The sequence below is a fragment of the Dromaius novaehollandiae genome, chromosome 3, assembly GCF_036370855.1.
Source record: "Dromaius novaehollandiae isolate bDroNov1 chromosome 3, bDroNov1.hap1, whole genome shotgun sequence".
NCBI lineage: Eukaryota > Metazoa > Chordata > Aves > Casuariiformes > Dromaiidae > Dromaius > Dromaius novaehollandiae.
Window position 1 is genome coordinate 73,430,849 of NC_088100.1, and position 16,471 is coordinate 73,447,319.

Below are 16,471 nucleotides of genomic sequence, written 5' to 3' on the forward strand. Positions count from 1 at the left end.
TATTTCATAATGGAGAAAACCAATCAAGATGACAATTTTTTTTAGCAACTACCTGATAGCCACATTTAAATTACACACAATCACATTTCTGGCCCCTTTGGAACTGTAATCTCCGATATTAAAATAAAGCTAGCTTTAAATCAAAAGTTTGGAGAAAACACAGGTCAGTTCTGCTACAAAGTAGGGGGCCAAACACATAATGCACTAATAAATTCAAATAATGATCATTTAATTCTTAACTCATACCTATGCACCAGCTATGATGCATCCATCTACTTGCAGATCACTAGAGGATGCCTTTTATATCACTACAGCTGTATTTGCAGACTGCTGTAATAGAAGCCTTTATGGCTCCTAGTGCTAGCACAACTAGACCGAATGAGTTACACCTAACTTTTCTGCAGTAAATAGGAAGTTTACTAAGTTTCAGTCAATTTATCTATAGAAATCTACAGGAGATAAAGAAGCTACACAAATGTCATCAAATGTCATCAAAATTTGGTCTGAAGATTAGACAGATTTCACTGTTTTGCACAAAACACTAACACAAAGTACTGGAACGGCTTCTGGTTATGACAAGTTAAAATGCAAACCAGCAGTTCCAAAACATTTTGTAGCTGAACTTCACTGTCATCACATACTGACGTGCTCCACTACCCCAGTGGCCTCTCCCACTGGGATTTGCCAGCAGAAAGCAGACATCATCTAAAGTCGGGAAAGTTTACTCAGGAAATACCACCTCCTCCCCACAAAATGTTTTTACCCAAAACAGCATTTATCTGATCTAGAAGGTATTAACAGCATGTTCATATGCAAGAAATAAATAGTTCAAAAGTTGAGTGCTTTTTTATCCTTTGTTACTCAATACAGAAAAGAAACAAGGTTAAAGAAGTTAACTACTGCTGGGTCTTCCTCACAGCATCCTCTAAAGCATAAGTAAGTTTCATTCTGTTATCTATTTTTTACTGTTTCTTTGAATAGTAACATGATAGGGCTTTTATATTCACAGTACTTCCACAGATAAGGTCAAGAAGAGAACAGTTATAACAGTCAAGTCCTAGGCAGTCACATACACTATGCAGAATGGCAAAAAGTTTTAGGAGCTCTTTCCTGAATTTAAAAGTAGAGGAGAATTGAGAACAAAACAAGCTTAAAAATCGCAGTATTCTATGTGAATGGCTGTTACTTGAATAATATTCCCTTTGGTCTGCAGCCCTTATGAAAACATAGGGACATTACTAATGATAAGAGCACGTACTTAAAGAGGGAAGCTACTCAATCTATTTTCCCTAGCTTTGTAACTTATCAGAATTTCTTTTAAAGATTCTGTGTTTCCCACCTGATTATTTTAAAGATTGAGAGGGTATTCACCATGTAAAAAACCTGATTTCCAGTCTGCTGGTTTTGGTTGCTTTCCTTGTTATTTGCCATTTAAAGGTGGCTCTGAAACGAATCTCATTGTGCCAATTTACTGGACAAGTTTGGAAAATGTTTTAAAAGGGAATGTTGCAAAACTTGTTATGCACACCATTCTGCATATAAACAAGCATCATTGAAGATTAGTAACTAAACTTATAATACCAACACTACAAAGCTCAGTCAGGAATGGTTTTCAACTGTGAAGATGAACATCTGTTCTGCTTAAAAGGTAAGACTGGATAGAGTATATGCTAAAAAAATACAAGCATGTTAATCCTATCAATTTAACATTAAACAATCACAAAAATCTGGCATTACTTTCTCTTTTTCCATAATAAGCAAGCAGAAAGAAGCAAATCACTTCTGTCTATCTGCTGCTGCCTAAGAGTTGGTCTTACTAGGTGAGAAAGAGATGGGACCTTTAGTAGAAAAGGCTATCAAAAACACTAGATGCCACCTGGGTTACTTCTTTAGTTGGCTATTCTTGCAGTGCCAAATATTTCATCTTAATGTGAACCAAAGATCTAATAACATTAAGCAAATACATTCAGAGTACATGCCTGGCAGCAGCTTCAGGAGGCTATGCAATGCATCCCTCCTCTTGAATTGAGACAAATCACACAATAAAATGCTAGCTCCCTAAGTAGGAGTACAGAGTCCTTGCTTTCTTTGGATCTGCATCCCTTCTTTAGTTCCCTGGTTCCCAAAGTTAAGACAGCTCTGGTGAACACTTTTCACAGGAATATGGGAGCAGGAAAAGACAAATTGTTCTTGCAAAATCGATGGGAGAGACCTCAAAATGGTGAGTCTAGTCTGCCACCTTTCTTGGTGGGGAACCTAACAGTGTCTCTCTCTCCTCTCCAGTTGTACTTGCTGTCATGAAAGGGTCTGTCTGCCCAGTTTGAGTAGGACAGGCTAAGAATTATTCCTGACATGGAAGAAGTTAGTTACTGCAATTATCTCAATTTTAGAAGCAAATCAAGCTTCAAGCTGCTCAAACAGAAATCAAGTTTTATTACCTTTAAGGTATTTAAGAAACAAAACACCATGATATTCAGTAAAACTAATAAAGAAAAAGTGGCCTTTAAGTATTTCTTTCAAGCTACAAATCTTGCTCTCTGAAGAACAGTGACCAAGTTGTTGATTTCGCAAACTGCAGCACTTCAGCCTGCACAGAACTTTGTCAAATATTTCAACCTCAGCCTCACTGCTATTAAGAACAAGTTGAGTTTCAGATTTAAGTAGTCTGATCAGCATCAGCTAACATTACTCAAAGTGTTTCATCTTGCATTTTATTTTCCTGTATTAACAGAACACACATATTCCAAGTTTCACACACATTTGCTGTTCTCAACACTGAAGATAACAAAATTCAAGTGAAGGAAAAAAGTAAGTACAGAACCACTGATGCAGAGTAGAATTACCGAAGACAAATAACTAGAGAAGATCTACAGCTAAACTTCAATGAAAAATTTTGACTAAAACAGTTTAAGAATGAACCTTAACTCAGCAATTGATACAGCTCCCTCAATAGTAGCACTATCAATACCCAGTACCCGTATCTCTAAAGAAAAGTTTATGGATCCAAAACAGACTAGGTCTTTGCAGAAAGTGATTCAGTTAGAACTACTACTACACAGATCAAGACTGTCTTTAAGTCGTACAAACCTCAGACATAAAAGCAGTGATTTGGAATCTCTTACCAAAGAGAGACTTTGGCTCTAAGACAGAATTGCCCTCATCTGTAGTAGAAACAGGATTAAACAGAACATCTAGAGATGTGTGCCAGCCAGATCAGACTAAACACTAACCGTTAAAAAAAATTCAGTTGCATAGAAAAAGTGCTTTCATGAAAGCATTGTAAAAGGAAGATGAATCAAGATTCAGGATGAGCCTCTGGAGGCTGACAGAACTATCACATAGATTAGAAATCTACTAAATAAGGAGGTATACTATTCTATCACAGTCCTCATTAATGAAATTTGTTTTAGCTATTTCTACGACTTTCATTATTTTAAGCTAGGCTGAAATTCAGTGATGCAAGTATTGCTGTCAGAGATTTAAATTACATCATCAGACCTTCAGCCGTATTTGCATTAGAAGTTAACAGAAATAACTTAGTAGCAGTAGTAATAACTCCTTGATAATTATGTGAGCTATATTATTAGCAAGCATCTATGATAGAAGAGTTGACATGAAAAAGGTCACCTGAGCATAATCAGTTGACCTGCATATTAAGACACTGCCATAGCCTTGATTAGCATTCAGATATCAATTCTGATAACACAATTCAAACCTATGGTTCAACATAAAGTAAGCTTACTTCAAAAGCTACTGAAAGACAGACAATTGGTAGCGGGACTACAGAGCAATGCACTCTCGTACACAGACGTGGTTAACAAGTACAACAAACCACTTCTTCCTTAGGCCAGCAGACAAAGAAATACACTTTATGTCAAAGAATGAAAACTGAATTAGAGCCTTGCCTACTTAGTCAGATGTACTTTGAAGGGCTAATTATAAATCCCCCCACCCCCCCAATAAAGTACAATTTGATGGTGCACTACAAGATGAGCCACAGCAAGAGGAAGAGAAAAAACCCAAGCGATTAGAAGACAGCAACCGATCGCAGCATTTACTCTCTCAAAACTGCTAAGGGATATATCTTTCAACTGTGAAGCAGATAGTTAACATTAAGGACTAAGGGAACTGTTCCCAAAATCCAAGTTCTTCAGTTCTGTTGAATTCCACATACAATATACCAATTTACAAGTCTGATTTGTTTTTTCATTGAGATGCTACCTAAACAACCCTATAAAAACAAACATAAGTATGGAAGCCCTGAGAAATAAGGCAGGTCTTTTGCTGTTCCAGAAAACTTAGAAATAAAGAAAGATTCCAGAAGAGCAATAGCATACATACAAAGCAATAACTGAGTGTATCCCTTCTGGTCACTTTAAAGGTAATCCAGAAGAATTCATAGCTTTGCTTTGTAAAACCTCTGTAAAAATAGAGACCCTGGACACCTGGAAGAAGTCTAATGCAATTACTAAATTTCTGTCAAACAGAAAGTTTTGTTGGAATGGGTTTGCCATCATAAATTGTGCTTTCATATTTTCTTTATCACATCTCAAACTGTGAGTTATTTCTACTTTTCCAGACATGACACTACTGAAACTGCTTATTTTTTCTACTGCAGCAATAATACTATTTCAACTCTAACAGCCCTTCCACAGTGACTGAGAAAGAACAAATTCAGTAAAACTTTGAATTAAGAGCCTAGTGAATTGGGCACTGCACCAGAAGTCTGAAAGCCTAAGCTGGGTCCCAACTGTCCAATTTCCTGTTACATTTTACTCTAAAATCCTAGTTCATTTTCAGTAGCAGGATTCTATACTGCTGTGAGGATAAGAAAGATAAGATTGCACAATCCATATCACCTTAGTGGTCCACAAATAGCTGGGAGGTGCAAGGAAACAGACTCTGTTTGTGCAGTGGTAACAGCAGTAGTCTTGTAAGCTTTGTAAGTTTTCCCAAAGGTATTTTCCTCCCTGAACTCACTATGATCCAGCAAGTTTGAGGTTGCAGGGTTATACCAATTAAGTTCCTACTTTGTCAGTAAAGTAGCTACAAGGAAGAAATGTTAAAGTTCATTTTTGTACAGTACAGTCTGAGACCTAATACAGTTGTACTTCAGGCATTTTTGAACAATCACTACTAGAAGGTGCAGTTTTATAGAATTATGGTATATGCTGTAATTCCTCAAAGAAAGATCTAGTTTTCTTGCTTTGATGGAAGTACCACCAACTCTCCCAACACATCTTACCGTGAATTTAAGAAATGCACCACCCTGTAAAATTCTGAAGAATTCAGTCATAGCTTTCTCTGTGTGGCACTAATTCTATGTAATTTCATGCATTTTTAAGAGTTACACATCACACTGTCATTTTGGTCTTATTTCATTCTGGCCATATTTCATTCTGTCATACCCAAAGGTCAGAGGATTTCCTTCACCTAGGGGACTGGGATTTTTCACTGAAAGAAAGCTGTATGAGAGCTAATGATACCCATATGAACCAAGTGCTAGAAGATGTGATAAGAAATGTGGTAACGTAAAAAGAAACAGAAGTGTGATAAGATAATATATGTAAAAAACAAAAAAGAGTACTTTGGTTTTAAACTGCTGCTCTATGAGAACTGGGTGGTAAGGTAGACAAAAGACATTTACTTATTAATAGGTAATCACAGAGTTGCTCTGGCATGATACTACTGCAATATTTTTTGTGGCTTTAGTGATGTACTCTTCCTAGAACAGGAAGATTTGTTCAAAGCCCAGAAAAACATTGGCATACATTGAGATTCTTCTCTTCGGTATACAAATGCCAAAAAAAATCTGACACCTCACAAAACAATTGTTCTGTTTAACTTCGGTAAATTCATAAGACTACACAGAATCACAGCATATATTAGGTTAATTTAGGCTGGACAGGAACTCTCAGAGTTATTTGGTCCAATCCACTACCCGAAGCAGGCCCAATTTTACCATTAGATGCTTGGTTTAAAAACAGAAGTCTTTGCTCAGAGTGCTTTAAACAGAAATCCAGTCATCACTCTACCATTCTTCCTTCTGAAGGCAGAAAGAGCAGTAGTACAGCTACTTCAAAAAACACTTCAAGCAGATATTTAGGGGTGGGTGGGAAGGAGAGGGGAGGAAGGAGAAAAACAATTAAGACTTACTGACTTACTCCTCAAAAAAAAAAAAAAAGAGGCAAGCAAGCAAAGGAACTATTAGCAAAAGAAGAACAAAATATTAGTAGTATGAACCATCAAAAAGAAAAGCAAGTATTTTAATGAATGCAGTAATGTCACAGCAAGTCTGAAATGGAATTCTGTTAAAGCATCAGATATTTCACTGAATTGCTTGAATTTTGGTATACATCTAGAGCAAAATTATCCAGATGCTGTAACATAAACATTTCATCAGAAACAGACTGCATGGAAGCACACATGTAGGCTTTCAGCTATTTTCATCAAAGAATTTAACAGTTGCAAGTTCTTCTCACAAAGGCCAAAGAATGGAAGTCACATAAAGCAAGTTTTATATGCTTCAAATATACAACAACTTCACTCATTTGCTTGCATAAGAATCTTCTTTTACCACTGAAAAGAATGGGGGGGAAATGAACAGATGCTGACATTCAGAATGATTTGGATCTTCAGATATTTAATGACAGAATGACGAACCACCTAATTTTTTTCCTTCCTGTGAACTGGGTTTGCAACTGAAAGGAGCAAAAAAAAACCTCTCTAATTAAAGAACCTATTCTGCTTGGGAATAAAGAGTCCTAGGCACTAGTCCTGGTCTGCATGAAATACACAATACTGTAATTTTACTTGTACCCCATTATCCTGAAGAACTTCTAGTGAAATAGTCTTCCTTTGTAGAATTCTGTCATGAGAGAGACTGAGCTCCAAGCTGTAAACAATGATTTTTAAGGCATGAAGCACCAATAAACACGTTGCATTTATTTTGGCAGACAATCAAAACAGTTTTCATTTGATATATTGTCCTAGTTTTGCTACTGAGAAATTAAAGCACAAAAAACTGAAGCAACTTGTTTAAGATGGAGCAGTTAAACAGCAGGGAGCAGGAAACTTTCTTTAAATCTTCTGCTTTGAAACTTTCTTTAAATCTTCTGCTTTTGCTTCAAAGCTTATTCTGCCTCTCACAGTAGTTAGTTGAGTTTTTTTTTTTTTTTTAGTTTCATTTTAATTTCAGAGCCCTGTACAATTACTAATTTAAAGTTTTGAGGAAACATCATCCTGAAGAGAGAGAAACCCCGCAAAGCCTATTTCCGCTTTCTGAAACTCCTTTATAATTTAAATGTTACTGTGTTCGGATCACATTCAACTTCCAGAGGGACTTTTAAGTAGAAGAATGAAAATAACAGACAACAGGGAAGCAGGGTCATTACCCACGACACTGAATGCTGTCAGGAGGTCATGGGTAAAGCCCACCACCTAATAGCACAATTAAGATAAGTGAGACCTTGACTATACATAACCAACAAACTCATCAGAAGGCTTTGGTATGTGTTGGGAAAACAAAGTACAGATGATTGTTATGTGTGAGGCTTACCCAAAAGCTCTGTACGTACGATGCATGCCCTGCTCTAACGATTCCGGTATGTGCAGGAAAGAAACAAAGAGGCATAGATATACTCTTAATAACTTTACATCCTTCTAACGCATTTGGGTCAGGAGAACCAAAGGTGATAGCAGCCCTCGTAACAGCAGCAAATTGGCTTTAGGTATGGGGAAAGTCAAAGAAATTGGCCTGCAGCAACATGGCAAATGAGGCTACTGGCCGCTTACACTGACCATCTAAGTTAGAAAACAATAAATTACAAAAATAGCTCCTTGTGGGGAACACATCCACAAACTTCCAACACTGCAGAAGGCTGAGCCTGAGGTGGAACTGCTACACATAAATGTCAGAGCGCCAGCCAAGACTCTGACACCTCTGGCAGGGGGAGTGAATGGCCGATGACCAACACCATGAACTCAGGGGAACAACTGGACTAAAGTGAGTGAGAGAGAGTGAGATAGAATAGATATCACTATCCAACTGCTATACCCTTTCTTCTTAGTAAATAAATTTAAATTTTTACGTCACTCAGTGGTGTGCTTCTGCTCTTGTGCCTTCCTCACTGCTCAATTTCCCCCACGATACAGGAAACAAAATCAAAGGGCTTAAGTATTCACAACAGGTCCTAATGCTGGGGAAGGACAGGGAGGTGTCAGTTGGCCGTTCTAGACTCAGGAGTAGTGGGCCCACTAACTGATATTGCACCAAGGTTGTATCCTATTAAGTTATATACTTTGGAGTTTTCCCCGATATACAGTAAGGTGACCAAGTGCCTTTGTCCATAGCTGAAAACAGAAGTAGAATAGGAAGAACACAGTCTTTATAATTAATTGCTTAATCTGTTCCTTTCTACAGAGGGCAGAAAATACTTCTCTAATTAAGGATAATATCAGAGCAGTATTGGTCTGTCTTAGAAAGGCATGTGCTTTTAAGCCTTGCAGCTAAATCAGAGTTTGGAATATTTCAAAGTAACTCTGAAAATGGAATCAATTAAAAAAAAAAAAAAAGAAAGAAAGAAAACAGGATATACAGCTCAAGTTAAACTAATGAATATTTCCAAACTATCACTCTGGCGATTCAAAAGGCTTTAAGTTCTAAATTAAAAGCAGTCTCTTCCTAACATGTTAGGGACCTCTCTCCCCCTTAAAACTACAAGATCTAGAACCAATTGCTGCTTAAAGGCATGGACCTGCACAGCCCTGTCTTTGCTGCACTAAGTCACCAACTTCATCATGTTCTCCTCTTTGATTTTAACTAGTCAAACCTAAGAATAGGGAGAAAGAACATTAATAGAGTAGCAATCTCTAATTGGATTAGCGAAACATGCAACCTATAGATTAATATTTCCATTTGCATAACCACATTGTGGATTCGAAGAATATGATACAGTGTTCATGCTACTTTGTCATAATTTATCACTAATTGATAAATAAACCAAGGCAGTGAACTCCCGCATACTTTTATCCCCAGCTTTTGATTCTTTAGGAAAAAGTTTTAGCTCTAATGTTGCATACATCACTACAACATTAGATGTGATAATATTTAGCATTTGTGGATTAAAATGCACTTTTCCTCCACAAGTTCTTACAGAGTCCTTGTAAGTAAGAATGAGACAGGAGTGTGATTAAGAAATTCCTTCTCACAGTTAAGCTGTCCTAGCCAATATTGGCCTTGAAGTTAAAATATCTAAGTTGCAGACTACTCAGATATAGAGAACATATTGTAATGAGATTACCTGATAAATTACCCAAAGTGAATCAGGACTGTAATATTAATTTCTTTACATATTAATGATATCTAGAACAGTTTAGCTCATTAACTAGTTTATTTAAGGACACGTTATCTTTAATACTCTTTTTTAAAGCTATTGCCTCACAACTACTCAGATCACTTACTTGTACTATACAGGAAATGAAAGCTCAAGATGATGCACCTGTATTTGAAGATGCAAGTAAAACACTAATACCCAACTCTCAGCTGCTGGTAGGCAGTGAAAAAAAGTGTTATCCTTTCTCTATTTCTCTATACCCTCATAACATGAATAAAGAAGAAGAAAAGGAGGACTGACTTTCCTTCTACTTTTAGTATTTTCTTCCCAATGAATAACTCTTACTGACTCTCAGTCCTTCTAGTCCACATCTCATTTCAATTAAAAACCATTTTGCAGCTCAGAGGAGTAAGTGGTTCCCACTTTGAAGAATCTTTGCACCTAATTTATTGCTCATAAGAAGTGTAGTGTGTAAAACACCATGCAAGTCAACAACCACTGATCAGGACTACTTTTTGAGTCAGTTTTCATCAATGAGCAGTAGAATGAAATAAACAATTCTGACAAGTTTCGCTGCTTCACAAAGAGGGCTTTTCAAACCAGTTTCACTAGGCATAAAGTGAGAGGCTGGTTTTACATCTGGAATATTTCTGAATCCATCTCTTCCTGCCTTCTTCCCTCCCTCCTTCCCAAAAAGTAAGTAATCACAGAAGATTTAACTTCTGCAGACTTGCTGGGTTACAGGGCTAACCTATCGGCCCATATTAAGTGCTTTTAACAAGTTCTTCTACAATTCAAAATCAGTATCAAGGTACTGCCAGAGAAAAGCATATTTGTCTTCACTTCATTAGTGGAGCGCAAATGTTTCAGCTCCTGCACAAAAATTCCTCCCTTCCCTTAGGAAATACATTTCTGTTAACTTCTGTTAAGTTACTGCTTCCCCTGAAGCTAACTCTGCTCCTTCCCTCGCAATCCTGCAACACTTCTGATTATTCAGAATGCAGATCACACTCAGAGAATTCACAGGTGTAGTCAAGGGTAAGTGCCAATAAACAGACTTTATTAAGTTGTCATTATCCAACCTGGAACATCACATTGCCCAAAATCACAAGCAAGTAAATGCTTAACAAGTATGTTTTGCTCCTTCCTTCTTCTCCAACCTTCAAACTTTACTTATAAGTTTCTTTTTATTTTCTCACTACACCACGAGGTAATTTATTTTGCTACTATGAGCACAGTTAATCCCCCTCCCCTCACACACACTTTATTCTTCTTTTAAATCAACTTTGTCACCTTTTTAAAAACGTAATTTATTAAGTTAAGGCTAGTTTCAAATATGTATTCACCACCACCGCATAGTCATACTTCGATATCTGTAATATTATGAACTCACAAGATCTGTGTATTCATACAAGTTACTTCAGCTCAGCCTCTTTTCTTTAAACCTCTGATTTAATACTGAAGTTCTGACTTTTCAACTTGCGTAAGACAGCCCATTTAAGACAATTAGCCTTGCAGATGAAATAGTGATGTTACAGAAGACAGCAAAAAAATTCTGCTTGCAGAGTATCATAAGCAGCAGAGAGCAGCAAAGGAAGAGATGAAATTTACCTGCAGTTTAGAGCAGATTAACTCAATTTTTCTAGCAAGAGGGCCTAAACGTTCTCAGAAAAGGTCAGAGTTTAGTCAATATCAGAATAACAGGGAATTCAATTTGTTCTACTCTGCTGTTAAGTAAGGTTCAGGCAATGGCAGTGTGGATTAAAGAATCTATGGGGCACCTGCTTTTAAAGTAAAAGTTTAAACACGTTTGTTATTACGTGGCTTGGACAGTACCATATGGATAGGGCTACCAACATATGTGTAGTTCACTTTTTACTGAACAAAAAGAAACAAGGTTACTGTTGCTTTATTCCGCAAATTCATTATGCTCATCTCAGTCACTTGTAAACTATTAGTGAGCTACAAATCCTGTACCTTTTAGTTTCCCACCTTTTGGCAGCACAGTAGTAGTGACAGGTAATTACAGTGTTGCAAAGCTTCTCTCAAGAACAAGACAAAAAAAAAAATGAAGCCTGGAATTTTTCAATTCCATAGGGAAGAGCAGAACAACAATGAAACAGACCTCAGCCCAGGTCTCTCTTTAGATTTGCATTCAGCTGCTGTAAACCGTCAGTACACTAGTAACCCTTAACAAAATATATACATTAACTTGAGATAATAGGTACTGAGCAACCATACCTCACATGATTGACACAACTTGAACCCGACACATGCAACAACCAGAACAGCTAGGCCACTCCCCAACAAAAATCAGAGCCCTGTCTCCTTCAAATGCATACCTGGTTTCCACAGTATGTCCTAGTGGTTCCAGCAGCAGAATCGAAATGTCACTTCTGTGAGGTACACTAATTTCCTTTTCAGAATATGAAAGGATACAGCCTTAATGCTCCAGTCTGAGTCCCGATGGCCAGTATTTTCTGAACAGGATCAAATGCCAAGGCTGAAGGCTGATAAGGGAAACCATGGCGTACAGTCTAACGAGTCAGAGAATTGCAGTAATGATGGGACAAGCAGCAGACCAAAAATAAATAAAATCAATGTCATACATTAGGAAATAGGATTCAATTTTAATCACAGTTAAGAAAGGAACTAGAAAGCATTTTAATAACAGACTAGGAATAGAATGCTCTTACATGAACTAATTATAACGGATTTTTTTAGTCATAATCTAGTCATTCATCCTTGAGCATTAAATGACAGTCATACATACTGAAACTTAATTTGAATCTTACATTTCTTCTGTGCAAAGACCTATCAGTGCTGCATTTTATTTTTTCATCCACATCATTCTCTGACTACTCCGGTTTTCAGCTCTCCCAAAGGCACTAAACAATTAAAATCAGAGATGTTCCTAGGAAGCTGGGTAACGAAGCCAGAATTGTCATTATACCTATTACAAATCACTAGACCTGCTTTTCAGAGAACCACTTCAAATTCACTCCAACAGGCCCCACATGACAGTGCAACCTCTCTCAGCACCTTAAGAAAAACATAAACAAAAACCCAGCCTCCACAGAACAAATCTCTCTACCTCTCCTCCCTTCAAAAAATCCCAACCCCTCACAATAGAAACCAAAGCAAAAGCCCCTTGACCAAGGAATTCTTTTTAACGTGAAGCTCTTGGCATGTTTAGCTTTTTGGTTAGTCAAAACTAATTTAATAATTGACCAAGCAGTAACCACAGTACACTTCCTGAGCAGCAAATAATCAGAATCTAGAACATAATAAAGAAGTCACCTACTTTTATTTCAGTTACAAACGTAAATACACACAACTTAAGCCACACAAATGCCAGGTTTTTAATTTCAAAACCTTTAGTTTAAAACAAAGTTATTTTAGGACCTTATAAATACAAAGGTAGCTTCTGATATACTCCTTTTAGTTTGATGAAGTTACAGACGTATCCCATAACTCTGTCTTTTACAGTAAATAACATGCAACTAATAGCTCTGATTGCTCTTCTCCACGTCCCTCACAAACAACTTGTAAAAGTGGCAGAAATGCCTGCAATACTAGATGAAGCACGGAGGAGAATCCACAAACAAGCTCAGCCGTATCATGCTAGGCCATGGGTGCATTGTAAAGATAAAAATGAATACTGATATTCAAATCAGCTTTTATTCCTTTTGGTGCAGCTGGTGGGTTAATTCGCTGCATCATTTTCTGAAGCGTGCAGACACTAACCGCAGTTACTGTATCACGCACGACCAAAAACAAAGCAGGAACTTTTCTCCGTCTCCGGAGAGCGCTTGCAACAGCAGCACCGGCGACTTGGGAAGACACTGCAGCGAAGCCACCACCAACGGCTACAGCCTTTCTCGGGCGCCAAAGGCGCACGGAAGGGATGCCGCGACACATGCCCTGTCCTCCGGCCCACAGGCAGCAGCTCCTGCCCAAACGCGGCGGCCCCCGGCCGCACTAGAGCGGCTCCCTCACCACTCCTTCCTCCGCCCAGCCCGCTCTCCCGCCGAGCCCGCGCCAACGCGGCCGGCGCTGCGCAGCAAGATGACTAGGAAGCCCCGCCGGGCCGCCACCGCCCCGCCAAGCGCAAGCGTAGCGGCCCCGGCCGGCGCCGCCGCGTCTCACCTTGCAGAGCTGGAAGTGCTCGGACTGGAGCGTCTCCTGGATCTCGCTCTCCCGGTTGCCCGCCTGCTGCTGCTGCGCGGCGGCCGACGCCGAGGCGGAGGACGAGACGGCCGTCAGCCCGTCCAGCACCTTCCTGATGTTAAATTTCCTCATGGCTCTCGGCGGCGGCGGCGCTCCACGCTCCGCCGGCCTCGCCGCCGCGCGCCCCGCAGGCGGCAGACGAGCCCCCGCCGCGGAGGGCGGCGCAGGGGGCGGCCGCGCTCGGCGGCGCCGCGCTACCGGCCGCGGGGCTCCGGCCGCCGCGGGGGCGAGACGCTAGTCCGACAGGGCAGCGGCGCTCCTCATCGGGGCCGGCGGCGCAGACTGGAGCCAAGCAAACACGAGCCGATCAGCCCGCGGCGCCGCCGCCCGCGCCCGGCCTGCCCCCGCCCGCCGCCTGCGCCCGCGCCCGCGCCCCCCCGCGCAGCCCGCTTCACACGGTGGCGCCGCCGCCGTCACCGCGGTGGGTGCGCGCCGCCCGTGCGGGGCGTGCGTCTGCCCCCACCCTCCCTCCCGCCGCCGCAGTCTCTCCCCGCCTCCGCTCGCTCGCTCGCTCCCTCCCTCCCTCCCCGCGGCGCGGCTCGGGCACCCGCCGCCTCCCCAGCGCTGCCTGCGCCGCCAGCGAGTCACCGGCGGGGCTTCTGCCGGCGGCTGCTGCCATCCGCGCCCGCAACCATCCTCCTCCTCCTCCTCCTCCTCCTCCTCCTCCTCCTCCTCCTCCTCCTCCTCCTCCTCCTCCTGCCGCGGCCGCGGAGGGCGCCTCCCCCCCTGCGCTCGCCCCCCCTTGCCTGACAACAGGGAAACGCAGCGCCCCAAGCAGGAGCGGCGGCAGCGGCTGCCGCGGCGCCCGGCCTCGCAGCGACAGAGCGGCCGCGCATGCGCGCAGGCCGCGCCGGCACCCGGATGTGGTAGCGTTGGTTCCCCCCAGCCGCGCCGCGCAGCGCCACGCCGCTCTGCGCGGGGGCCGGCGCGGAGGGGCGGGGAGGCCGGGGCGGCGCGGTGGCGGGGCGGCGCGCTCGGCTGCGGCCGCGCACGGGTGGGAGCAGGTAGCAGGCGGTGGCGGCGGCCGGGTGACTGCGCGAGTGCTGCCGCCGCCGCGGCCAGCACCGGCCCTGTCGCTGAGGGGCCCCCGGCGGCGGGTGTCACTCGGGGCCGAGGTAGCGCCGAGACGGCCCCAGCGAGGCGGCGGGTGGCTCTGGTGCCGTATTGCCTCGCGCCGCCGGTACAGCGCGGGCTCCGCGAGGCGCGGGGAGGGGGAGCCGCTGTGGAGCGGGAGGCGCGACGAGAACATTTCAAATGAAGGCAGCGGTTAGCGGCCTGCGCGTCAGGAACGGTCTGCGCCTTCTCCCTAGGAAGCGCTTTAGAAAGCATCCCCCCCATCCGCCACGGTAAACAGCACATTGCTAAAAGTTAGGTACAGTTGTACGGTCCCGGCTTTGGCGCAGAAGCTGTTCGTGGTGAGAACCAGCTGGACCGATGGCTACCACACAGCTAACATGGTTTTAAGAAGTCACCATCAGCCCTTACTTTCTAAGTGTAGTCAGTAGAGTTAGGAAGATGCTTCCTCGCATTCTTAAGGCAGCAAAACTAAATTAAGGAGGTGGAACAGTGTTTGACTTCTTTGCACTGACTACTGTTGTGTAGACAATTTCAGGTTACATTGCTTACATTCCGCTTTTATTTTATTTTTTTATTTGTGGAGTGTGTTTCTGGTTATCTTTTCAGTGGTTCACGTAATAGTCATTATTCTTGCCTCCAGCATTATATATTTGTGAGGATAATTATTATTTGTCTCTCTTTCCTCAGCTTTCTTTTCAGTAGGATGAAGAGCAAGATCAATTCTCACTTTTGGGGAAGAACTTGGAAGAACTTGTGCAAGTGTGATTCAAGACATTGGCTTGCATCCCCATCTGCAGCGTGAGTGCCTTAGCAGTGAAAGACTCAGCACACAGCAAATGTTACCCTTAAGTGGTGTTTTCTGTCTGAGAGCAAGGCATGCTTTATTAGCACAGTAAATGTATTAGTGAAGACTAAAAGAATAACAACTGGAACATTGAGAGGTAATCAGAATACAACAAAATAGTTATGATGCAGCTATAATAATTACCTCAAAAGTAAAAATTCTGCCCTCTTTTCTTCTTCTCTCTCCATGTCAATTTAAAGCCATATTCCCAGCAGGTATATGATGTATAAGCACTTAAAAGAAACCAAGACAGTTTACGTATTCTAATGAGGTGACTGAGTCATGAACTTACAGAGCTATTCTCTCATGTTTCCAAGACTGTTGGACACTCCCTCAGATCATCTCAGTAAACATGCAGAAGAATGCTTCCAGAGATGACGTAAGTCTTAAAAATATATAAAGTAGTAGACTTAAATAAGGATCAGTAGATATCTGATATAAAAATTAATTTAGTCTTAAGAGAGCAATGTAGGTATTTCTAGTATGTCATTAATTATCTATTATATATATTAGCTAGTGGTTTATAAGTTATAGAAATAACTAATGTCTCATTTTACCATCTATTGACAAAGACTTATTGTAATACAATAAACTATGAAGAAAAGTTCTGCAACTTGATCATGTTTGACTAAATGGTAAAGACTTACCTTTACAGGTAAAGACATTTGTATATGTCAGACATACATGTATACGTGCAACTTCAAGAAGGTAAGTAAGACTTCACCTGAGTCCTGTTGTCAGTATATTGGCGAGGCCCTGCAAACACTGCTAGTTCTAACTTCAGTATCACAACTAGTCTCATTATTTGTAGTAATATTAATCACAGCAAAAAAATCTTCACAGCTTGCTGAGGAGTTTGCAAAACAGAGGTCTTTATAAGTACTCTTTTTACATGCTACAGTCACCATCATTTTCCCAACTTCTGTGTACGCAGTCCTTATATGCATTCTTTTACTGGACTATAAGTTCTTTAGAGAAGAGAATG

The 16,471-nt window shown here is 41.4% G+C and overlaps 1 protein-coding gene and 1 long non-coding RNA gene across 15 annotated transcripts in view; one reads left to right on the forward strand and one right to left on the reverse strand.

The window, feature by feature from the left end:
- The window catches only part of STXBP5 (syntaxin binding protein 5), a 126,895-nt gene extending 112,482 nt beyond the window's left edge, over nt 1–14,413 (reverse strand). For 5 of the 6 annotated variants that reach the window (XR_010388420.1, XM_064509189.1, XM_064509188.1 and 2 more), the window contains exons 1-3: nt 14,312–14,413; nt 13,485–13,847; nt 11,775–11,872 (exon numbers count right to left, since the gene is read on the reverse strand). Coding sequence is in view for 5 of the 6 variants with exons in the window: in XM_064509189.1 (XP_064365259.1) it covers nt 11,775–11,872; nt 13,485–13,637 (251 nt within the window). In the remaining variant the exon portion in view is untranslated. Of the gene's footprint in view, nt 1–11,774; nt 11,873–13,484; nt 13,848–14,153; nt 14,245–14,311 lie in introns of those variants that run through there. The other variant, XM_064509186.1, reaches the window with a different exon arrangement.
- The window catches only part of LOC135327886 (uncharacterized), a 29,858-nt gene continuing 27,625 nt past the window's right edge, over nt 14,239–16,471 (forward strand). For 2 of the 9 annotated variants that reach the window (XR_010388428.1, XR_010388429.1), the window contains exons 1-3: nt 14,414–14,745; nt 15,330–15,583; nt 15,687–15,865. This is a non-coding gene — a long non-coding RNA (uncharacterized LOC135327886). The other 7 variants (XR_010388426.1, XR_010388427.1, XR_010388421.1 and 4 more) reach the window with 7 other exon arrangements.